The 25090-nt window shown below is 42.7% G+C and overlaps 1 protein-coding gene, 2 long non-coding RNA genes and 1 other non-coding gene across 6 annotated transcripts in view; 2 read left to right on the top strand and 2 right to left on the bottom strand.

The window, feature by feature from the left end:
- The window catches only part of LOC144339125 (uncharacterized), a 72334-nt gene extending 57137 nt beyond the window's left edge, over positions 1-15197 (top strand). Inside the window, exon 3 of the long non-coding RNA XR_013413808.1 lies at positions 11428-15197. This is a non-coding gene — a long non-coding RNA (uncharacterized LOC144339125). The remainder of the gene's footprint in view (positions 1-11427) is intronic.
- Positions 1-25090, bottom strand: part of MYRIP (myosin VIIA and Rab interacting protein) — a 412659-nt gene that overhangs the window by 15417 nt on the left and 372152 nt on the right. For all 3 annotated transcript variants that reach the window (XM_001115677.5, XM_015131302.3, XM_015131301.3), the window contains 2 exons: positions 10434-10628; positions 1180-1341 (listed from right to left, as the gene is read on the bottom strand). In XM_001115677.5, the coding sequence (XP_001115677.3) occupies positions 1180-1341; positions 10434-10628 (357 nt within the window). The remainder of the gene's footprint in view (positions 1-1179; positions 1342-10433; positions 10629-25090) is intronic.
- On the top strand, positions 2476-6400 carry LOC106996953 (uncharacterized). The gene is made up of 3 exons (XR_003727257.2): positions 2476-5229; positions 5418-5569; positions 5674-6400. It is a non-coding gene; the product is annotated as an uncharacterized LOC106996953 (long non-coding RNA).
- On the bottom strand, positions 5419-5551 carry LOC114676584 (small nucleolar RNA SNORA64/SNORA10 family). The gene has a single exon (XR_003727635.1). It is a non-coding gene; the product is annotated as a small nucleolar RNA SNORA64/SNORA10 family (small nucleolar RNA).

Here is a 25090-nt window from a genome sequence, read left to right as displayed (position 1 = left end):
TCTATCTCAGTGGCTCACGTCTGTAATCCCAGCACTTTGGGAGGCCAAAGTAGGCGGATTGTCTGAGGTCAGGAGTTCAAGACCAGTCTGGCCAACATGGTTAAACCCCATTGCTACTAAAAATACAAAAAAAAATTTAGCTGGGCATGGTGGCATGCACCTATAACCCCAGTTACTTGGGAGGCTGAGGTGGGGAATTGCTTGAACCAGGGAGGTGCATGTTGCAGTGAGCCGAGATTGTGCCGTTGCACTGCAGTCCAGCCTGGGTGACAGAGCAAGACTCTGTCTCAAAAAAAAAAAAAAAAAAAAAAAAAGAAATATCAGCAAACCAGGGGTCTATACTGAGCTTAAGTTGCAGAGACCAGTGTCTCTCAAACTTGAGTAACACATGGAGCCCTTTTAAAGAAAAAAATTGTCATGGGTCCCGAGAATATATCTGCAGACCCCAGTTTGAAAATCAGTGGCTTAATCCATGGGCAATTTTAATTTACAGAGTCAAAGGCTACAGGAATGTCTATGAAAACTTCAAACAGCCATATTCACAAAGTTATAAGACTATGTCAGTCAGTTCTTAAATAGCTGTATGTAAATCCTGCCTCCTCCTCATGAAAAATATTGTCCTGAGAAATGTATGCTTCCAATTTCCTTCATTTATTCATCCCATTTTTATTGTGTGCTATGTCTGTGCCAGGTATTGTGCTAGGCATTTTATTTTAAGCCACACAGTTATAGTTCTGTTTAAGTTTCATTTTAAGCCACACAGTTATAGTTCTATTCTCATGGAGCTTTCAGTCTATAATGGGGAATATTATTTAATATTATTGCTTAATAAGTAATCAACAGTATGATAAGGGTCAGAAAAGGATGGTCTTGGAGTGGAATGGAAACCTGTGTAGTAGAGAGACCTATGTATGGGTCAGGAAATTTCTCAGAGAGGAAACTGGTATAAGGTTTAAAGGGCAGTCCAATATATTATTAAGGCTTTAACTTGGGGGAGAAGAGGACTACACTTTTAAAGGGAGAATTTGGTGGAATTCATCTGGAAGGACCATATCCATGCAAACATGCTGGAGATGATGGGAGCTGATAGATACAATGGCTTTAAAGTGATTCTTGTAGAACATGGGGCTTCCTCTTTCACCCTGCAGGACCCATGTGGGCAGAGAGGAGAGTTCTCACCTGGAGTTCAGCATGGTGGACTTGGGCTGCAGCCGTGGCCACCTGGTCCTCCAGATCCGCCAGATGGGTCTCATCAGTGCCGCTGTGGATGCAGCGGGCGGCATCTTCCAGCTCAGTCAGCTGGCTCTCCAGTCCATACACAGTGCCTGCTGCCAGGTATACCTGTAGAGAGAGTGCTGCATTTGAGTTCAGGTCTGCAGACCTGGGACTCGTTGGGGTCCCTTGAGGGGACCCCAGCAATTCAGAGGAGTGAGAGAGAGAACTGGGCTTAACATGGCAGGGGGAATGTTATTTTTATAACATTTATGAACATTCTTCACACTTAAATGTGTGAGGTCTTGACACCCCTCACTGTCAACCACACCTTCCCTCTCCCACAAACTTTCCTGTACGAAAAAGCATTTTAAAGTTGCTTTTGTTCAAATAGTGCAAAATACATGACATCAGCTATGCAAATTGTATATTGGTCCAGTGACTATAAAAATGACTATAAAGAAGAAACAAAGAGAAACATTCATGATGGAGTTTTGCCAACACAACTTTTGTTTAGCATTTAGTATTTGAGAAAGAATTCAGAAAACATGAAAGAAGGGAAATAATTTAAAATAATTACAAATTTTGAGTGAATTCTCTGATTAATTAGCTTCTGCATGCTTCAGTGAGGTTAAGGGAATTAAATAAACCTGAAGTTTGTAGTTGAAAAATATTTCTTAGAAAATAGTGTGATGTTAAGAGAAGCATGTTGAATCTATTTATCTGTCAATTAGGACAATTTTTGAGAGCTATTAAAAATAAGAGAGCAAGTCTGATAAAGAAATTTAAGAAAAAGAAACATTTTTTACTTACAAGTTTATAAGGTTATTCCCATAAAAGTGAGCAAGGTAAAATCCTTGAAATAACTCAGACTAAGTGGTGTGGGCCAGAGTGAATGAAACACATAACCCCTCTTCCTAATCAATAATGTGATGAAGCAACCAACAACACAAGAAATGAGATGTATCTAAAGAAAGTCATTACTTAAAGAGAGGTTCTTGAGGTTTAATCAACATATATAAAATCCTAAACCTGTAATCACAGCAATTTAGAGTTGATTTGAATGAAACACATGGCCAAGACTTTAACAGTTTCCTGAACTTGGGTTAAGAATACAGAAGAGTTGAAGACAAGTCAAGAGTTCAGGTACACAAGTTATGCTCCTTCCTTCCTTCCTTCCTTCCCTCCCTCCCTCCCTCCCTTCCCTCCCTCCCTCCCTTCCTTCCTTCCTTCCTTCCTTCCTTCTTTCCTTCCTTCCTTCCTTCCTTCCTTCCTTCCTTCCTTCCTTCCTTCCTTCCTTCCTTCCTTCCTTCCTTCCTTCCCTTCACTTAATGACGCTGTGTTGGTGAGGGAAAGAAGCCTGAGATGTTCCCACTCTGTCAATTCCTTGGCGTGATTCACTCATCTGTTTTAAAACTGGCAATTTTACAAAACATTTCAAGGTGGAGCAAAGGCAGGTACAGGTTTGATGAAAGCAAATTTGTGCACCATCACCAGACATAATTACCTGGGCTGTGGGAGCTTTCAGCACTGATTGGCACAGACGATGTCACACCAGTCATACAGGGGCCATGAATCAAATGTCTGATGGGAATTGCCATACTTCAGTTTATCTTTTGTTTTATATTTCTTTATCATATGTTGAATATGTAATTCTGTTTCATACAGAGAAATTCTGTTTCTAAGAGATCCTCACAATTTAATCATAGCCATTTATTTTTGTTTTTAAACAGGAAATGGTTCTTTGTCAAATGAAAGAAATGATAAATATTTCAAAGGTATTTGAGTGAATAAATTATTCAAATAATGTATCACAAAATTTCTGAAGTTGAAAAACTTCCCTTTAGAGGGTAAAAATATAATTGGGGGTGGGGAAAAGGGGGATAACCAGAGAGAGAGAGAGAGAGAGAGATGTTTGAAGTTTATTATACTTTTTTATACTTTCTCCTATCTACACCAAAAAAAGTAAATTTATTTTAATAAGAATTTAAAATATAAATCTACAGTTTTACACAGTGAAACAACATTTGGAGTTATTTAAGTGAAATAATTTAAGCATGGCAATGGTTAAACAGAACTTAACATAACTAAGGTCTTGGAACCTTGATTTTAGCAGAAACATGCAAAACTCAATGTCATCACACCCTGGGATGTGCATCAACCTGATTGCTGTTTACATCTTCAACATGTTCATTCCCTAATGTTCCTTTTTTTTTTCCTGCCAAGACAAAGCAAGATGAAAAAGCTCCAAGCCCTCAGCAAGGCCAGAATGTTCATCTTTTACTCTGTGTTCGCTAAAAGCCTACTTTCCTGGCACCAGGAGGAAGAATAGATTTAGTGGTTTGGCATTGATACCGGCTGAACAGGAATTTACAGCCAAAATGATGGTGCCTAAAGGACTGGAGGAGAATGATGATGATGATGGTGGGGATGATGATGATGTGATGACAGCATTAATTTATAGAGTCAGTGGCTGAGCCAAGGGTTTTATGTGACTTATATATGCTCATAGCAACCCTTGAGGTAGATACTATTGTAATAATTGTGTTCAAGACGAGAATTTTTATGCTCTAGGAAGGTTTAGTGATTTTCTGAGGTCTCAGCTGGGGACTGGTGGACCCTAGAAGTGATCTCAGAAGGGCTGAAGCTAGTTCCCTTGCCTTTATCCTCCTTGCCCTATGATGCTGTGATAATCTCAGTTGGAACGTTATAACATTTTGCATTTCAGATTTTAACATAAAGGTACTAGAGTTACTATGGTTACAGATGGATATGATATTGGCTCTGTTGCTGGCTTGAAATAACAAAAGGTAACATGCTATATAATGAAAATGTTATTCTAGCTTTATAAAACATAACCCATTTGAAAAATGTTCACTTGGACTTGCTTGGTAAGTTAAGGTCCACTTTTGGTGAGAACTATGGTTACCATGTCTGAGTAATCTATGACCCCTTCAAACTCTAGTCATTGATGCCTATGATTGCATTCACTGACTCTCAGTTCAACAAGGCTTTCTCAAAGTGGTTCAAGGCATAAGAATAGGTGTTTCCTTAATGAAACACTTATTTGTGATTAAATTCTCTAGAATAAAGAGTGTTAAACAGATTTCTTTACTGCAGGTCTTCCGAGAGGCTTTAATGTGCTAATATGTATCTCAATTTTCCTAGAAAGAGTATGCAAGCTTCCAAGACTTATTTGACCTTAGAGCATCTTGTTGGACTTGACTTCCATGAAATATACTTTAGGGGACTAATGTATTTCTTTCCTTGCACTCTGAGGGCAGAGAACCACCTGAGTAACCATGATCATCTCCACAAGTTCTAGTGCCACATCCTCTTTGGTGCTGTGAGGGTTGTAGGAGAGCTTTGGGAAAGAGGACCAACATCCTCTGCATGGACCTGGATTCAGTGGCAGAGCTGGGCTCCCTGTAGTGCAGGTCTGCTGTGTCTGCTGCCACTGGTTGTATACTCCATGGGCAATGTGGGATGGAGCTAAAAGGGAAGTTGGGTTTGCCCTCCGCTCCCTCTGAGGCTTGGGATTACAACCCTGCATACATCCTCAAGGTGGCAGTCCTACTATTCACACCACAGGTCTGAGAATGCTCATGCTAGTCATTCTCTGTTGACCTTCTAGGTCCATTTTCTATCCTCCTTTGTCCTGCCCTGTTTCCTGGGAGGCTGACCTATTTGGACTTCATCACCAGGGCTTCCTGGCTGTCTGGGATTGGTTTGGTCAGTGGAGATACCACTGTCTGGGACTGGTAATAGCTTCCTTTTATTGCTACTATTCCACCCTCAGCATCCCATAACCTTGCCCACACCTGAGTCCAGCTACATCCCAACAGGTATAGCAGAGCTCTTCACAGCAAGAGTTTAAAATACCTAGAGACCAAGACATTCAGCCCAAGGACTTGAGCCCCCATTGCGTGCTGCTGTGGAGGCTGGGATTAGTCCTAGGTTGTTTCTGCCTTTAGGGGAGACAAGAGCTGATTTCACAGCACTAACACCAGATAGCAGGTGAGAAGTGTCAAAGCTGAGAGACAAGATAATTCTCAAATACCCATGCCCTCTGCTAATTAAGGGGGTTAAGGCAGTTCATGAAAACAGGAGATTGGATATGTAAATGCCGATGTTTCTTTACCTTATGTAGCTCTGAAACCTTCAGAAGTATTTTTATTTTTTTTCTTTTTTCCCATTTTGCTCAGGACCCGTTGTGTCCCTCAAGGAAAGAGATGTCACAGTAAAGATGATCTGAGGTCCTGGGGAGATCCTTTCTCTTCCTCCCCATTACAAAAGCCACACAGGCGAAGCTAGTGTAACTGGGCAGAGCTGTGAGTCTTCAGAGGTATTTTTAAAGGTGAACATTCTCAACCAAATGTTCTTTTTCTCCCCCTGAGTCCTGTCCTGCGGTAACCAATGTTCAGAAAGCAAGAATAGTGTCACCGTTTCTATTTCTGACAGTCCCTAGGTTCCCTAGCACAAAGGAGAACAGCGGAGGAGTGCAGGACTGTTCTTTATTCTGAAGACCAACAAAAGCCATGGTTTAATGAGATCAGCTGCGCCCAGAGAACAGTTTAAGAACCACCCTGGCTTCTCCCACTGCTCAGCTGAATTCCATCCGGGAGCAGCAGAGCGAGGCAACCCGCCCGTGGCTCTGTGATCTGTTGAATTAAAGAGACGAAGAAGAGTCCTCCTTTCCCTGACTCAAAAGCTCATGAATTCAAAAGAATATAGATGGGGTTTCTTCTGAGGTTAAATTTAAAAAGCTGAAGGATGGGGGAAGGGAAGGAGGAGGAAGAACGCAGTTAACTCTTTGGGAACAGGAGAGGCATGAGGGGTGCAGAACAGGGGAGCAGTCACCTACAGACTGGGCCTTCCAGCCTTGGTCCCTGCTGGGGCTTCTGACATCTTCAGTCTGTGAGTAAGTGGACATATTTTAAATCGAAACTGTTAATGAACCCAAAGGAAAAAAAAACATAACTTACAATTAAAGGATCTTACAAGATGAAAACTCCAATAAGGCCATTGCATTCTTTTCAACATGCTCCTTGGAGGTAAAAATAAAAGGGCAGGATATCTTTGTTTTAAGTGTGCTATGAAAACTGACCATTTTCATTTAAACCAGATATTTCACACACTGTTTTTCTGATACCATACTTTGTAAAAAATACATTCGTTTGCTAGTGAACCATGTCTTTAACCTTTTCAATTCTGTGTGTCCAGGATCAGGGCCATCTCAGGACTCAGCTATGTTAGAGACACATTTAAAGAACAGAGACCCTGTGCATGAGAAGTCAAGCAGTTCTTTTTAAAAGGGGTTTCATTCCTCTGGTGTAGTCATACATCAGCTAAACATTCACCAAGTGCTTCCTCTGTGTCAGGCTCTGGGTGGTGGACTGGGGCTAGGCTACAGAAATAAAAGGTGGTAAACCCTGTTCTGCAGGAATTTATATATCTCATTCCCAATCTGGGGGTGATTTTGCCCTGCCCCAAACCCTTAACATTTGACAATGCCTAGAGACAATTTTGACTGTCACACTGGGAGGGTGCTGCTGCTAGCAGTTAGTGGGTAGAGACCAGGGGTGTGGACAAGTATCCTGTGCACAGGACAGCCCCCACACGAAGAATTGCCTAATCCAAATGTCAATAGTGCCAGCCTAATGGGAGATGGATGAGTGAACAGAAAAGATGGAAAGTGTGAAAAGTGATCAGACAGATACATGCATAGGTTTTATGGGAGCCCAAAGGGAGAGAGTCTTCAACTTTTAAAGTGAAACAAGCATATATATATATATATATATATATATATATATATATATATATATGTAATTTTATTCATAGAGATGGGATCTCACCATATTGACCAGGCTGGCCTCAAACTCCTGGCCTCAAGCAGTCCTCCCATCTTGGCCTCCCAAAGTGCTGGGATTACAGGCGTGAGCCACCACACCCAGCCTGCAGTTAAACATTTTTCATTTCTTATTGTTTCAACTTTTATCAAAAAATACTTCAGGCTGGGCATAATGGCTCATGTCTGTAATCCCAGCATGTGGGAGGCCAAGGCAAGAGGATCACCTGAGGTCAGGAGTTTGAGACCAGTCTGGGCAACATAGCAAGACCCCATTTCTGCTTTAAAAAAAACACTCTAATAACAATTCCTGATTTCTGGGAACAGCATTCATTAGAGCACCTCAAAAGCACAGTTGAGGCCGGGCGCGGTGGCTCAAGCCTGTAATCCCAGCACTTTGGGAGGCCGAGATGGGCGAATCACGAGGTCAGGAGATCGAGACCATCCTGGTTAATACGGTGAAACCCCGTCTCTACTGAAAAGTACAAAAAACTAGCCGGGCGAGGTGGCGGGTGCCTGTAGTCCCAGCTACTTGGGAGGCTGAGGCAGGAGAATGGCGTGAACCCGGGAGGCGGAGCTTGCAGTGAGCTGAGATCTGGCCACTGCACTCCGGCCTGGGCGACAGAGCGAGACTCCGTCTCAAAAAAAAAAAAAAAAAAAAAAAGCACAGTTGACTTTGCAGGAGCTGGCATTACCTAACTTGATTTGATATCAACTTCATGGCAGGAGCCATGCCAACTACTCATGGTGACTACAGCTTGAGTGTCCAAATTTCTCAGTGTCACCCTTGGTCTGGAGTACTGGAAAATTCTTATCCTCAGCTATTTCCTGAAATACTCAGTGATCATGAATATTTACCTGTAAAAATTTATTACACTGTTTATTTCATCACAAATCAGAAGGACTGAAAAATCCATTACTAGCAAATATCCCTATTAGGCCAAACCAAACATACAACTCCTCAAGTGGCAGTGAGAGCTTTCCTGAACTCTGAAGTTATCACTCACACCCACCCCACCTCCAGGCCAGGTGCCTCTTACTTGACAGCCAAGAATTTTTCTTCTCTTTGAATGGAAGGGGGAAATTACAAAGTCCTTTAACCTAAACATAGTCATGCTTTGCTAAACAATGAGGATATATTATTAGAAATGCAAAATTGTGTGAACATCATAGAGTGTACCTATGCAAACCTAGATGGTATAACCTCCTACACACCTAGCCTATTGCTCCTAGGCTACCGCATGTTATTGTACTGAATACTGTAGGCAATTGTAACACCATGGTAATTATTTGTGTATCTAAACATAGAAAAGGTACAGTAGAAATACAGCATTATAATCTTATGGGACCACCACTGTTGTATATGTGATCCGCCATTGACCAAAACCTTATTATACAGCACATGACTACAATTATATTTGCGAATACCTTTTAGGCGTACAAACTAAATGGAATCGAATCTGAAGAAAGGTAAATGTAAGCACTGTCTTCTCCTCCCTTCCCCAAGTACATTGATTTTGCCTTCAGAGATGTACAAGTTTCCACAGGGAACCAGCTGACTTGGCTGATGGTCTTTAACCCTTCTAAATGTTGAAACAGATTGTGAGCACCTTCCCCTTCATCCCCTTCCCCCTTTCCAGACATCTGGTAGATCTCACCTTCTTTCCCTGTGACCCTGACTCTGAGGCATGGCTTCCTTCAGGCAGAAAAGGACCTGGCACCAGGGAAAGCCCAGCTACGTAAGTCAGGGTCCTCAGAAGAAGCAACAAGTAAAAACAGGATGAATGAGGCAGATGAGTCTTCTGGGCCACTCTGCCTACACTTCTGTAAAAATGGATGATTTTCAATAAATCAATACTAATTTTTCAATTTTTCAATACCAATAGGACTTGTTTTATTTCCTTTCTTTCTCAAGTGTCTTTCTCTTGAAAGCAGCAAATGCATACTTGTTCCAGGATGAGAGACAGAGCTAAGAGTGTGTGTTATTAAAGTTGGAACCACTTTTAACAACCCATTCTTTAGTGAATTTTAATGGGATCATTTTAGGAGTTGGCTGATGACATGCCTTTCAAATACTAATAAGAATAGCCAACATTTATGTGTACTTTTTTGCAAGCATTATGCTAAATGTTTTATTTCCAAAGAGGAAATGTAATTTTGAATATAGTTGATGTTAGGCATTTTCCTCTTGATTGGCAGATCCACTATCAGTGGTTGGTTAGCATCCTTATTGGGGAGCATAGGAATTGGGGAGGGGGAAATGATGGCAGTCTGAGGTCTAAATATGGTCAGAAGGTAATACAGTGGAGTCTTACTCAGTTCCCAGAGTGCTTGGACAATTTTGGAGTGGAGTGTGGTAGGCTCAGAAGAAAGACAGTGGGCTTCTTGTTGCTAATGGCACAAGGAGACTTGGGTGATTCATTGGAAACATAAATTACATATGATTGTGTTGTTATCTTTTTTTTTGAGACAGAGTATCACTGTGTTGCCCAGGCTGGAGTGCAGTGGCACCATCTTAGCTCACTGCAACCTTCGCCTCCTGGGTTCAAGCGATTCTCTTGGGTCAGCTTCCCAAGTAGCTGGGATTACAGGCGCCTGCCACGATACCCAGCTAATTTTTGTATTTTTGTAGAGATGGGGTTTCACCATGTTGGCCAGGCTGGTCTCAAACTCCCAAACTCAAGTGATCCGCCTGCCTCAGCCTCCCAAAGTGCTGGGATTACAGGCATGAACCACAGCACCTGACCAGATTGTGTTGGTATCTTAGAGAAGCAGAGAAGACCAGTTGTAGTAACTTCAGTTCTTTTGGCAACCACTTCATCCCCTGTAGCGGCACTGGCAATACCTGGATCCCCTTGGATCTCTTTTATAGTTTCTCTATACTCTTCTCCCTGCCCACCAAGCTTTTATTCCTAGCAGCCCATATCTATACAGGGGACTGCCTTTGGGCTACTAGAGACATTGCCTGCGTGCAAAGAGACTGAAGTGCCTGCTGGTTGTAAGAAGGGTCAGTTCTTTTGCCCTAGGTCAGGACAACTCTGAGGTGCAACTTCTACTCCAGAGCTCTCTGCAGGATCAAGCTAAAGCTCCTCTTTGTGTAAGATCATGTCCTTGCTTGGATTCTTCCCTTTCCCTTACTTCCCCATTCCCTTACTAGCTTCCCTTGGGAGCATTCCCTAATAAGTAACATGCACACAAATCCTCATCTCAGGGTCTGCTTCTGGGGAATCCAACCTAAGGTCCTTCCTGAGAATGTATTTGCTATGGTGGTAGTGGTGTGTGTATCCTTGCACTCTTCATGATAAGCTACAACTTCATCAGCTTCTTCTTCACACACATTCACCTTAGACAGGGCACCTCCACACCCTCTTACATTTTCTTCCAGAGAAGTCAGCTGCTCATCCAGTCTCACTTGGTCTGTCCCACGAGGAAACGTCCCCTTCTCTCTGTCAGGAGGGACTTGTGGGGACTCCCAGGGCCCTGTAGATCCTGCTATCAACTCCTCTGTGGCATTGATGACTTTCAGGACTTCTGTGGAGATGTTGCAGAGAGAAACAGCAGAAAACTTCTGTTTGGTCCGATAACAGAAGGGGACAGAAGACAAGAACAGCACATTAACAATGACACAGAAATTCTATGTTATCATGACACTCATCATCATGAGGTTGATTCTGTAATTCCACACACAAACACCAATGTGCCGAGGAATGAGATTAAACTAGACACAGCGGAAGAGAACTGAGGGGAGGCCTGATTTGACTTTGCCTAGTTTCTGTGACTCATAATAAATTATTTCAGATTCTTGGGGAGGGAAGGAGGAAGGAGTGCTAGAGTGGAAGCTGTATGTCCTCTGCCCACTGCTGGTAGTTTGATATCTCTTACCTTATTTGCTGAATAATATTATACTTCATCAGCAAAACTGAAATCTCAGACTGACGTGTGGTCCAGTGGGTAGCTTTCTGGACTGGCATTTAAGAGACCTGGGCTCCAGTTCTGGCTCTAAATTCACCCAGTTATGGGACCTTGGCCAAGTTATTTCTCATTTCTGGAACTCATTTTTGTCATTTGTACAATGAGGGTACTAGAAAGAATTTCTCTGTAGTTTCTTGATAGACAGTGTATTAGCTCACACACCTATTTTCAAGCCCATTCTCTCTTGCTGTCTTCTACCATGGGGGTGAACAGGAAAATACTCAATTTTCCTGCTTCCCTTGCAGCTAGGTATAGTCATGTGACACAATTTTAACTAGTGAGTCCACAGAGAAAGACTGAGGAGTTTCTAGATAAGCTTTTGTTTTCCTAATCAGGGGAATTGGTGCATCTAATGTTCCTCTCTTCCTCCCCACTTGTTTCTGCCTTAAACATAGACATGCAGCTTATGAGCCAGCAGAATTGAAGAAGAATGCCAAACCTCCAAGTGAGATGGGGCAGAAAGACTGAAGGAGCTTGGACTCAGAGAGCACTGGATTGGGTGAACCACTGGGAGTCATCACCTGCCTCTGAATACCATGTTATGTGAAAAAAGATCCCCTATCTGTTGAAGCCACTGTTGGCCAGGTTTTCTGTTATCTGTGGCTGAACGTATTCCTGACTGACACAGGTCACTTCCAGCTTTTACATTCAAGGTTCAAAATTACAATCAATCCGGATTTGGGCCAACGTCATTAATGGAGCAGAGGCACATCAATCCCAAAGAATTATCTGCATTTTGAGTTCATCTGAACATATAGCATCATGCAATAAGCTGGAGATCACTGTTGCTTGGCAGTCATGGTTTCCATCTACAAACAATTTTGTTTATCTCATCATACCATTTGTAAATTAGAAGTTGAATACTGCTCACAGGCATATTTCGTGTGACCAGTAAAATGTTTGGCAAGATATGCCTTTCTAAGGTATCTGTCTGACCTATACAATCTTGACCAAAATGTTAATGATAGCTATGACTTGATTTTGCAAAATTTGTTCCTCCGAGTGGATTCTATTTTAGGTTTTGTCTCACTAGAGAAGGTTTCCGTTGGCCCTCCCACTTCACTAGAGAAGCAAAGGGGCTAAGTGACAAATTAGTGGCTGAGTCTATAGTCCAGAAGCTGACTCTGGGCTTCTACACTGAGGCACATGGTCTCACACCTGTCAAGCCATTCTGGGGTGAGGACACATGTGCCAGAGGGCTCCTCTTTAGCCTTAGCCTGTCTATTCCACAATAGCTGCTTGACTGACCCAATGGCCATGTTTCTGTTGGTTCAGGGGGCTTTGCTACATACCAAAAAGGTAGGGTCTGGGGTCCCAGGGGGAATGAGATAGAGGGGAGGTGATACAGACCCACCAGAATAAGGGTAATGTCCAAGAGAACAGCCAGAGCCAAGTCTTCACCTTAGGAAAAATGTGCAGAGGATGTCCCCCACTTTTCAGGATCCTGTAGCTTGGTGTGGGAGATTTTGGAGACAAATTGGGCTCAAAATAATTTTGGCAAGAACCAGCTACCACTGCTTAAGCCTGTTTCAGAAAGGGCAACATTGTATGCATGAAAGCGGATTTGTTACCCTTTTATTAGGAATAAAACGTGTTTAGAAAGATTGCCCCTTATTTGGTAGACACAGTGCCTTTGTAGATCTTTTGAAAAGAAAGATATATGACCAAGGGATTCAGAAAAAGAAGTTAGACCATAGCATGAGGGAGGGGAAAGCAAAAATTTACACAAATTTCCAAACAGCACAGGGCATTAAAGGTCCAAGGTATTAATGGAAAGGACTTAAGAGATGCTTAAACAGAAACAGTGATCTGTATCCTGACTTCAACTGAACATACAATCAAAAGGGTAAGTTGGCCAACAATACTGTTTGACCATCATTGTTTTATTCCATCTATAAACAGCCTTGTTTATTCAGTCATGAGAGTTGTAAGCTTGAAGGCAAATATTACCCATGCTTTTTGGCCTAGAATACCTCCTGTGAGATATGCACTTCCCAGTTCTCTGTACTCCCCACAGTTCATTCTACATCTTTATTGGGACCCTATGGTGTGCCAGCTCTGTTGCAGGTGCTGGGATAAAGCAGTGAACAAGAGGGATGCAGTTCCTGCCCTCATGGCATACCTTTGGCCCTACCCCATCCACTTGTCACATTGACTTACTGTCTTGGCCTCTCAAGGCATTTGCATTTTCCCTTAAGTCAGATTGAGGAGTCCCAGGTAGCTGGTCTGAGGAGAGCACCACAACTTCACCTGGAACACCTGAGGTCTGCTTAAAGACCTGGACCATTTCAGCTTCCAGCTGGCAGAAGTGACAGATCGGGCCAGGCGTGGGGGCTCATGCCTGTAATCCCAGCACTTTGGGAGACTGAGGCAGGTGGATCACCTGAGGTCAGGAGTTTGAGACCAGCCTGGCCAACATGGTGAAACCCTGTCTCTATTAAAAATGCAAAGATTAGCCAGGTGTGGCGGCGGGCACCTGTAATCCCAGCTACCTGGGAGGCTGTGGCAGAAGAATTGCTTGAACCTGGGAGGTGGAGGTTGGAGTGAGTTGAGACCCGCCATTACACTCCAGCCTGGGCAACAAGAGTGAAATTCCGTCTCAAAAAAAAAAAAAAAAAAAAAGGAAAAGAAGAAGTGACTGAACAAAAATTATATGAAAACTGGAAAAGATCTCTTCATTGGTTAGTGTCCTTATTTTCTCTCCACTGGGAAATGCAAACTGGAATCCACAGTAATTTCCCACCTGTAGGGAATCAAGTGTTTCTTGTCTGTTCCCTAGGAATGGGCTGTTTGCTTGGACCTGGGGGTGGGTATGGACCATGCACCTACTGGAAGTTGAGATAACTTGGATTTCAATAGCTATATGACAGGGTCAGGGCACCTAACCTCCCTGTTCCTTATTGTGCTCACTGGCCAGTGAAAGATCAGCTTTCCTACTGGGCTAACAGTGGCTTGTAATGTAAATATCCTGTTCCCTGCCCAGTCTAGAGAAAAGTGAAAAGCACCTCCTACAACTATGTTAAAAAAGTTACATTTAGGTTTGATCAGATGAAAAGCTGGTGGAGATTCAGAGGTGGCTGACAGAGAGCCCTGTATGTGGGAGAAATGAAAAGCTAAAGGATCCTACCTATTTCTACTGCTTGCAGCCCCAGAGGGATGAGCTGAATGGCACAAATTGCGAGTTGAGAGCCCAGACAGAGCATGCCATTGTGGTAGCTGACTTTCTCCAGATATTAATCATAAGGGAGATCAAATATGGGTTTTACGGTAGCAAATGAGGGAGGAGTGAAAGCATGGAGAGAGTCAGCTGACACAATAGGAGGCTTTGCAGAACAGGGAAGTGGGTCTCAAGACACTTGCAGCTAAGGGACCCACAGACGATGGAATGAAAATGGCTGGTAAACCCATGTAACAAAATTCAACCTTCTAGTGAGCAAAGAAATGCAAATTAAATAACACATTTATTAGATGCCAGATACATGCACAATTCTCTTTTTTTTTTAAATGCCAACTGTATGCCAATATGCCTTAGTGCAGGTAGCATGTGTTGAACTTTGAGCTGTTGACCCACCGTAAGATGTGAATCTGTGCTCTGAGGCAGCCATGCTCTTGGTGTCCTGCTGACTGATGCTTACCTCTGAGAGCCCAAGTGTCCACTTCTAGGGTTCACTCTGTGTCACAGCCCCATGCAGAACACCAAATCTATAATGTCAGCTTCACAACCAGCGGGGCTGAAACAGTCCGCCACTTGGGGCACAGAGAGTGAGGAGAAGCACACTGGTGTTGCAAGCCCACCACAGAGCCACGAGGGCAGAGGAACAGGAAGGTAAGATCTGACTCCTCCCAACCTGAGATGGAGTTTCCTCAATTGCTCATTAACGAGGTAGTGAAACTGCTGTCAACCTCCGTGAAAACTCAGGCTCCCAGCTCAACTCACAAATGACACAGTGCTGAAGCAGGCCTTTATGACAGTCATTTGCCATGCCAAGGTTGCAACCCCACCTCAGTGGCTGTTTCAGTGGTCCCCATAAAGATGACCAATTGTGCAATTCATCCCAACTGTATCGTTTCTTTCCTCTAGGGAATGTAGGCAGAGTAAGACTGTTTTTTTGTTTTTTGTTTTTTTTTTTGTCTGAGGACCCAAATACACTTTACCTTAGCAGTCTCTCTGTCTTGTGCTTATATGCTTTCTCTCCATATAAAAATGTGTTGCTATAAACAAATTTCTACTCTATGTACTCTTCCCTATCAGCTGTTTTTCAAAGACATAGAGAATGCAAGGTGTTGCCACGGGAGATCTGAGCCTGTAGAATTCTAAAGGAGAAAATATTTTCATCTAAACATTAGATACATCTGCTCGTTAGCAATCTTTGTAAATTCTCCTGAGATTTTCCCAGTGTCATCATTCATTTCTAAGCTTTGTGTTGCACAGAAAAATGCAAATTCATTTCAAGCTGGAATAATCAGGAATGCTCTTTACCAGAATATCTTACTCTTGTGAATGAGTGAGCAGCAAGAGTGTGTTCTAATAATCGGATGTCTGGCTTCGTGGAGAGACACAACTTTGGAATTAAAGAGGGGGGATTCCAGCCCCAGCTTGACCCTGGAGCATGTGTGTCTGTGTGTCTGTCTCAGCTGGGTTCAGAGAGTCAGCTTCTGGCTGTGTGTGATGAGCTGTCCTGTGCCAGAGGTCCTGGGTATCTATTTATGTGACTTGATATAAGTCTTGATATATTATAAGGTGGGCAGAAAGGCTTTCAGGATAAAAGGATGTGTACATGTGCCTGGAGCGGAAGAGAGATTTGCCTAGCTCCACCTCAGGGGCTGTTCTGACACCTATAACAAGAACAAGAGCAAAAAGGCAAAAAAGGCAGACGCTGAAGGGACACTGGCACTCACACTTCTGAGAGATAGGGAAGCACAGTATGATCTGGGTTCATGGTCAGCCAAGAAACAGAGGCAGTGGCGATGGGACTGCCACTTTAGGGTCTTGTGAAGGGCCTCCTTACCCTTTAGGGATAGCAGGCACCTGACCTAGGGCCCATCATTCCTTTAGGGGTCCATGAAAATATTTTAATTTCTTTTAAAATTAAAAGAAAAAGAATGAATCTTTGCACCAGGAACATGTTTTGATATATATTAGTATATTTATACCAATACAGTTGTAAAATATGATTTTTAAATGTGTTTTATGGAGGAACAGGCCCATAAAGGCACAAGTGCTTGGTCCCAGCAAAGCCACACACTGGCGCTTGTCTCGCTGATCTGGAGCCCCTCTGTGAGAAGGCACCTGGGCAGGACCTGGCTCCCATGGTGGTGGCGCAGCTGCGGCCTGGTGAGGCCTGTCCCTCAGGGCTCTGCCAGCTCCAGACATCCATGGGGGCCCTGAGTGGGCTCCTCCAAGAGGGCTGTACATGAATACATGGCAGACTCCTCCTCCAAGACTCCCCAAAATAACAGAGGGAGACAATTGGGGGTGCTGTGGTCTCCTACTGTGGACTTATCCTAATGAAACTTCCTTGTTTGCACATACAGGCCCATGAGGCCGGGGAAATTCAGCTTACACTGTCCGTGTGACTTTGGGCAAATACTTAACCCCTCTGCGCCTCCATTGTAAAATGGATATAACATCATCTAGCTCAAGAGGCTTTCAAGAAGATTAAATTAGATGGCATGTGTCAGGTGTCTGCCCAGTGTCTGGGTCGAGAGTTGTGCGCCCCTCCTCAAGCACCTCCCACCTGCTCTGCAGGCCCGCTTCCTGGCTGGAGGTGGGCACATCGCTGGTGAATGCCTGGTGGTTTAGCTGCCTCTCATTATGTACTGCAGTCTTGAAACATTTTTCTTTGACTATTTCATATTTCAAAGAGTGCCTTTTACCATTATTCCAAAAGGTTAAAGTTTGCTGCTCTTTCTTGTTTTTTCTTTTGCCAAGTAATAATATTTTTAAAGAAAAGCTGCTATAATCTATTATTGCCTACCACTACAATTTCATAAAGATGGGATCATACCACCAAAAAGGGAATAATAATATCAGAATACAGAATAGTCTAAGAAATCAGAGTAAGCAACCTAACACTGGCGCGCGCGTGTGCATGCACACACACACACACACAGCGAGCAAGAGACAGACAGCAAGAGCAAGAGAGAGCGAGAGCGAGAGCAAGAGAGAGAGAGAGAGAGAGAGAGAGAGAGAGAGAGAGAGAGAGAGATGTTCATTTCCATCATTCTGTCGTTTCCCAGTTTTCCATTCTGTTGTTTTCCCTTTACTGGGAGCAGACCGAACCATACACACTGATATGCAATGAAAACAAGGTATGTTATGGCCTTGAGGGGACCCTGTAAAAACCAGGCCCTCAAACATCATCAATGATTCCCTCCCATCACTAACTTAATTCCTTCTGGAAACATCCACTCTATGCCAAGGCACTGCATTGGGCCCTGCAGGGGATGCAGAAACAAGTAAGCCATGGTCCCTATCCTCAGAGAGCAGAGGGGGAAGCAGTCAGGAGACAACAGCAGTTAGCAGAAGGTAAGACCTGTCCTGCACTGTGAGCAACAGGCTGCGGACCTGCAGAGGGAACAACCAGGTCCTGCTAGCACGTTACTTTGGGGTAAGGTCTGGAAGCACAAGAAAGCTGCTGAGTCAATGGCACTGCAGCCCAGGGCAGGCTGTGGGAGACAGGTGGGAAAAGAGAGGCAGGGGGGAGGTCTTACAGTGCCCTGAATGCCAGCCTCAGGAGTCTGGGGTTTGTACTGCTGGCAATGAGGTGCCACTGCAGGTTCTTGCTGCTGCTGTTAACAGTAACTCACTGAGCATGTGTGCCAGGCTCTGGGATATGTGCATCATTTACCTTGCCTCATTTAACCCTCCTCACCATCCTATGATGCGGGTACTATGATCACTCCATCTGATAGATGAAGAACTGAGGCTTAAGAGAGGTGACGAGGTTTTCAAGGAGCCAGGATTTGTATTTGGATCTGCCTGGTTTTAAAGCCCAGGCTAACACGCTGGCAGGAGAGACCTGCACTTCAGAAAGGTAATTCTGACTGCCACACGAAGAACAGATTTAGGGCTGGGGAGAACTGGAGGCAGAAAGTAAGTGTAGGAAAGAATAACTGCAGCTCCAATCAAAGGTTGCAAGGACCTGAGGTGGGGCAGCCACAGGAGGGATAAAAGCATAAAAGGTGCAATATTCTGGAAAGAGCTGAGAGAACGTGCTGGCTGCAGTGAAGAAGAGGGAGCTGGCAAGGTGCTGCTGTGCTTTCCAGCTGGGTAATCCGGAAGAAACTGACGCATTTAAGATTTAAATACCAGGAGGGAAGGAAGAGTTCGCTAGGTTATTGAAATAAAGTAAAATACAACATTTCAGAGCTCCTTTTCTCACACAATCTTGAAAGTGGGTGATTACCAAATGCCCAAGTGGAATAGCACCTGAGTCATTTGTTCAATTTTTCTTTTAAATTCATTATTTTTGGTGTCAAGTTTCCTGAGGGGAGGGGTGAAGAGCTAATACAGTCTTCATAATTGGCTGTAGTACAATCAAGAAGTTGGTGACAGTATGGGGCCCTCCAGTCCTCCTTTCAGCCCTGTGACTTACGAATGTTCCTTAGGGGGAGCTATTAGGGGACAGTGGACATCCAGGTAACAGGAAACATTAACAGGGTCATCTAAAGACATGTTTGAGCACAAAGGGGTACAGAGAGGAATTACAGGGAGAGGTGAAAGGCCTTTTAGCAGTTCAAGTTGGATAAAATAAATATGTGTCCATGCCTTCTCCCCTTGCCAAATGTTGTTCCCGCGAGACTCTTTGAGGGGGAAGAGAAGCAGCAAGGAGGGAAGCACCTCATAGTTAATGTGCGTCCGTCCTGTGCCAGGTTGACTCTAGGCTTCTTATTATTTTATTTAACCCTGACAGCATGGTTGATATTTTAATCCCATCTTTAGAGACAAGGAAACTGTGGCTCAGTGAAGAAGATGCAGAGCTGGGACTTGAGCCCAGATGGTGGTTTCCCAAACCCATGCTCTTCCCCATTTGTCACACCAGCACTTCTTCCATGTGCATAATTCCCTGGACACAGTGGACTGTGGGAAGTGATGGTGAAACAGAATCTGAGTGCACAATCAGATCAGTGAACAACAGGTCAGGAAGAGAAGGGTCTAATGACAGGGAGTCCTTGGGTCATTCTACAGCCTCTACCAACTGACACCAACCAGAATAAGTGCATTGATTTGGAAAGCCAAAGACCAAGCCATGCCACAGAAAGCCAAAGACCAAGCCACGCCACACAGTGCCCATTCTGAGGCTTCCAGAGCCCACCTAGAACTGAGCTGTCAATGACCACAAGTGAGAAAGGATGTGCTCTATAAGAAAACCTGTTCCAAGTGTAATCCAGACGCCCAGTCCACTCATCACTCCTCTGTCTCGTATTACATATGCTGTCTTGGCTTTATGAAATGCTTCCATCAAACTACCAGAACAAGCAAGAAAGTATCCAAATGCCTTGATTTCATGTATTTTTCTCCTTTTCAATAGTAGGAAAGAAACTCCATATGTCCTTCTAAATATTTGACAGAAATCTGCTAGAAAAATTCAATGCTAATATATTTCAGTTCTCATGAAACATAAGGCACTCCGGCAATGCCGCTAAAACCCGTCAAAATACATTCTCCATGAACAGACTCATGTCCCTGAAGAGTGACTTGATGCAAGAGGGTGGTACAGAATTGTGGAAATAAATTGGAACATGAACTTAATAAATTAGCATATGTAATACACCGAAACATTTACACATAACAGAGATTAGAGGAGAACTGACCTCTAGGAAGGTTTGGGTTCTTAAGTCATCCAGGTCTTGATGGCCAAGGCCATCTATAAAAGAAATATTTTCCTTTTTTCATGGTGACTAAGAAATAAATTTTAAAAGTATAGTATTTGTAGTTTAGTTCCAATGATTATGTTTCCCTGAGGTCATTTTCTTGTTCTTCTTTGGTGGCATCTATTTTGTCTGATGCTTGCCATATGAGGGCCTGGCAAGGGAAACAAAGGGGGGAAATGGGGCCATCACCTTTGACCAAACCTACTCTAGCAGGTGTAAAGCAGGCAGGAGGAGTTCCTTTCTTGGCCTAAGAGGTAATCATAGCCATTGATCTTTTTTTTTTTTTTTTTTTTTTTTAATTGACTGTTCCTCAGACAATAGTTCTTAATATTGATTACAAACATTTCTAATGACTGGTGGTAATCAGGGCATGTGCTTGGCTCTGAAGAAGTCCAGTGAGACCTGAAATCACTTTCTACATTTGCTTGGAAAGAAGGTGACACATGGCAGCTGAGCTGATCTTCATAATGTAAGGTCCTGCTTGTCACTTGTCCACTTCAACCTTTCCAGGTGCTTTCTACCTCACCAGAATATAAACTGAAGCTTTCTGCAGGGCCCACCTGGCCCTGCTTGCTCTAGCCCCTGCTCTCACCTCTCTCGCCGCTTTTCCCTTGGCCACATTGCTCCAGCTGTCCCTTGGACTGGTCAAGGTCATTTCTGTCCCTTGGACTTGTCAAGGTCATCTCCACCTTAGGGACTTGCATGTGTTCCTCTGCCTGGAAAGCCCTTCCTTTAGATCTTTTTCCTGATTGCCATTTGGGTCTCAGTTCAAGACCCTTGGTCAGAGAGTTCATGACTATCCAGGACTCTGACCTCTGCCCTATGTCATTTTCTTAGCACTTATCACTATCGTGCATCTTCCCTTTCGTGTGTCTACATGTTCACCACTGTCTCCTCCAACAGAAGGTAAGTTCCACGAGTGCAGGGAGCTTTTTTCTCTTATCCATACTGCATTGCAGCTCCTCGAACAGCTCAGTACTTGTTGAAGAAGTGGGGAATGAGCAGGGATTCAAACTCCAGAGCTTGGGCTACCACCTCTCACAAGAGAAGTTCAACATCTCTCTGTCTCCTTTTAAATGTTGTCTCTTATCTATTGCTGGGCCTGCAAACGAGGAGGGTCCATTCATACCTTCCTTGGGGTGAAAATTAAGAACCTGTCTTTTCTTACATCTCTATTCCCCTCCCAAAAGAACAAGCTAACAATTGTCCAAACACCATTTATTAAAAAGCTGTCCTTTTTTGACCTGGTGTGGAAAGTGAGTGGGAATCGCGAGAATAATGGTGAGTTAAATTTAATATATTTTAGGCTGTTCTTCTGGACTATTCTGTTACATCTTGTACTGTAGCTCACAAATTTAATCACTGTACCTTTAAAACATATAACATCTTAATAAATGGATCCTCTTCACACCTCTTTTATTTTTTTCTAAACATTTCTAAACTATTTTTGACTGTTTATTCTATCAGATGGTTTTGATTTTTAGACTCTCTTTTTGAAAAGTTAAAAGATATCTGGTTCAGATTTTGATTTGCATTGCATTAAACCTCTAACCTAATTTTGGAAGAATTCATCTTTACACCATCTTTCTTCCAGTGAACTGCTAGATTTCTTGGAGATCTGCAGTTTTAACTTTTTAAGTTTTAACTTCACATTTTTTGCTCTTATTATGGATGGAGTTAGTTTCCATTCTATGCCCCATCCCATCAATGGTTTGAAATTCATATGTAGATTTTAGTTCAGGGAAGGTTAATGGCTAAGCTACAAACCTCTGAAATGGGAGGTTCTGCTGTAAATCTCAGAAACGCTTGAACCATACTGTGTAATTATGTCAAATGATGTGGATTTATGAATAGATCTGGTAGGAACAGATACTTTCTTTGAATAAAATGGATTTTTATTTTGCATTTAATTGTGTCCAAGATTGCTATATTCTTTTACAGGTTCTTTACACATCAGGTAAATGTTCATGATCTGACCTCATCTATGCTTTCAGTGCTGCCTGGGACTTCCAACATTTCTCCACATTGTTTTCTTTACATTTGATGCAGTAGCTATTTTAAACCCTCTCTACAATGTTGAATCTCCAATTCCACTATCCCTTCACTTTCAGAAAACAAATTTGCCTCAGAAAGACAGATGGCGAGAGGGGTGGGAGGTAGGGGAGAGAGAGGTAATAAACATATGGAATATAAAACCTCCTCGACTTCCTGACATGAAATTTACCCACTTAATTGTGAGGTAGGAGGCTGGGCTCAGACACTGAGCCCAATTAACCAAATTGAGGACTAGTTAAAACAGAGCCAGGATAGAAGCAGCTTTCCGTAAGACACCCCACCAGTGTGCTATGTCAGTTTACCACTGCCACGGCAACACCCGGAGCTTACCACCCCTTTTCATAGCAACAACCTGACACATTACCACCTTCATCTTATAAATTTCTTCATAAACTGCCCCTTAACTTATATGTAATTAAAAGTATAATTACTATATTTAGGTAAATATGACTGCAGAAGTGCCTCTGAGCTGCTATTCTGGGCACACTGCCTATGGGGTAGCCCTGCTCTGGAAGGAGCAGTACCTCCGCTGCTGGTATACACTGCTGCTTCAATTATAGTTTCTGTTTAGCATCCTCCACTCACCCTTGAATTCTTTCCTGGGCAAAGCCAAGAACCCTCTTGGGTTAAGCCCCAATTTCGGGGCTCACCTGCCCTGTATCACTTGTATCTGGACCAATCTATCTTTGCTGTTCCAATGCCTATGCGCCATCTGTTATCTGAACCCCATCTCCCCATATCTCCAAGAATCCCTTATTGTTGGGCATTCCGATTTCAGTTTGTTGTTTCCCTACAATGAAAACACAATGCTTGACGAATTACATTGTAATATATGCTCCCCCGCCAACTCCCCGCCCCCTTCCCCCCCACCACGGCTGCTTCTCCAGGTTTTTCTTTGGATAAATAATTGAAAGTACGATTGCCACATCAAAGGGTATGCACCCTTTGATTCCTTTGGATTACCAATTACCAAACTCTAATATGTGCTCCCACTATTTTATGGTGGCAGACTGCCTGTTTTCCTGAACTCTTACCAACACTAAATGTCATTCTTTTTGTTTCTTGATACAGAGTCTCACTTTGTCACCCAAGGTGGAGTGCAGTGGCAGAATATTGGCTCACTGCAACCTCCATATCCTGGGCTGAAGTGATCCTCCCACCTTAGCCTCTGGAGTAGCTGGGACCACAGGTGCTCACCACTATGGCTGGCTAATTTTTGTATTTTTTTGTAGAGAGGGGTCTTGCTACATCGCCCAAGCTGGTCTCAAACACCTGAGCCCAAGCGATCTGCTTGCCTTGGCCTCCTAAAGTGTTGGGATTAGAAGAGTGAGCCAATTATCCTTCTTTTTACCATCCAATTTAGTAGGCAAAAGTGGCATCTCATTAATTTAATTTGTATCCTTACTGATTGAGCAAACGATAAACTCTGTCTTGTTCATGGCCATTTTCTCTGTACTTCAATAGTGCCAGGCACATTGAGACACTCAATAAACATTTGGTGAATTAAAAAAATGAACATGCTAACCATATGGCAAGTTCTGGGCAAGGTGTTATATTAAATACAAATTGTAATACAATTAAAGTTGAATATTTTTTCATATGCTTATTGGCCATTTACATTTTTTTTTTTTTTTTGGTGACTCGCCTGCTTATGTACATTACCCTTTATCTATTGGAGTTTGATATGGTTTGGGTCTGTGTCTCTGCCCAAATCTCGTGTCAAATTGTAATCCCCAATATTGCAGGTGGAGCCTGGTGGAAAGTGATTGGATCGTGGGGGCAGATTTCCACTTTGGTGCTGTTCCCATGATAGTGAGTGAGTTGTCTTGAGATCTGATTTTTTAAAAGTGTGTGGCACCTCCTCCCTCACTCTCTTCCTCCTACTCCAGCCATGTAAGACATGCCTGCTTCCCCTTTGCCTTCTGCCATGATTGTAAGTTTCCTGAGGCCTCTTCAGCCACGCTTCCTGTACAGCCTGTAGAACTGTGAGCCAATTAAACCTCTTTTCTTTATAAATTACCCAGTCTAAGGTATTTCTTTATAGCAGAGTTATACAGAGTTATAATACAGAGTTATAAAGTTCTTAATTCTTCACCCATTATATATTTAAGCACTATGTCTTCTTAACTGTTCTTTTCCTTTTAGTTTTATGGTTTTGATGAACGTAAGTTCTTAATACTTATGCAATCATGTATTTCAGGCTTTTAAGGTTTCTGGCCTTTCTTGTCCTAATGTTACAAAATATTCATCTATATTCTAGTAATTGTGTAACTTCTTTTACTTAATCTTTTAAACTCCTGCCCATTGAGAATTTATTCTTGTATGTAGTATGATGTATGAATCTAATTTAGTTCTGCTTGTACTACATAATTTGTTAATCTAATATTCCTTAAAGAATCTTTCTTTGATATTAAATGTACCATTGTCATGTCATAATAAATTTCTGTATTTTCTATTGTGTTTCATTAATCTGTTTGCTTATTCCAGTGTTAGCACCACTGCTATAATTACAGTTGGAGTTTTCTTGGCTATATTTTATGCACTTATTCTTCCAGATGAACTTCAGAGTAACTTCATCAAGTTTGCAAAAAAATCTCATTAAGATGATTGGAAATCTGTTAAATGTATGTATTAATTTGGGGAAAACTAACTTCTATAAAAGTGTGAAGTTTTCCCATCGGTACACAGAATATGTTTCCGTACTTATTCAGTCTTTATGTCTCCTAGCAAAGCCGGTTAATTTTATTCACATGAGTTTCATACATTCGTAGTTAAGTTATTCAAGGGCACTATGTATGTATATATATATGTAAATGTGTATGTGCATATGTACATTACATACAGTAAAATTCAGCCTTTAAAGGCAAATAGTTCTATGAATTTTGACAAAAGCATGCAGTTGAGTGGCTACCACCCAATCAAGATTTAGAATATTTCCATCAGACCAAAAAATTCCCTTATGTCTCTTTATATCAACCTTCCCCTCACCCCATTCTCTTGTAACCACTGGTATGTGTTTTGTCCCTATAGTTTTGCCTTCTCCAGGATGTCATGTAAGTGGGAAATACGTAACCTTTTGAGTCTTTTTTCCCTCAGCATAATGCTCTTAAGATTCATTGACATTGG

The sequence above is a fragment of the Macaca mulatta genome, chromosome 2 (assembly GCF_049350105.2).
Source record: "Macaca mulatta isolate MMU2019108-1 chromosome 2, T2T-MMU8v2.0, whole genome shotgun sequence".
Classification (NCBI taxonomy): Eukaryota; Metazoa; Chordata; class Mammalia; order Primates; family Cercopithecidae; genus Macaca; species Macaca mulatta.
Note: the sequence above shows the minus strand (reverse complement) of the source record. Positions and strands in the feature narration are given on the sequence as shown.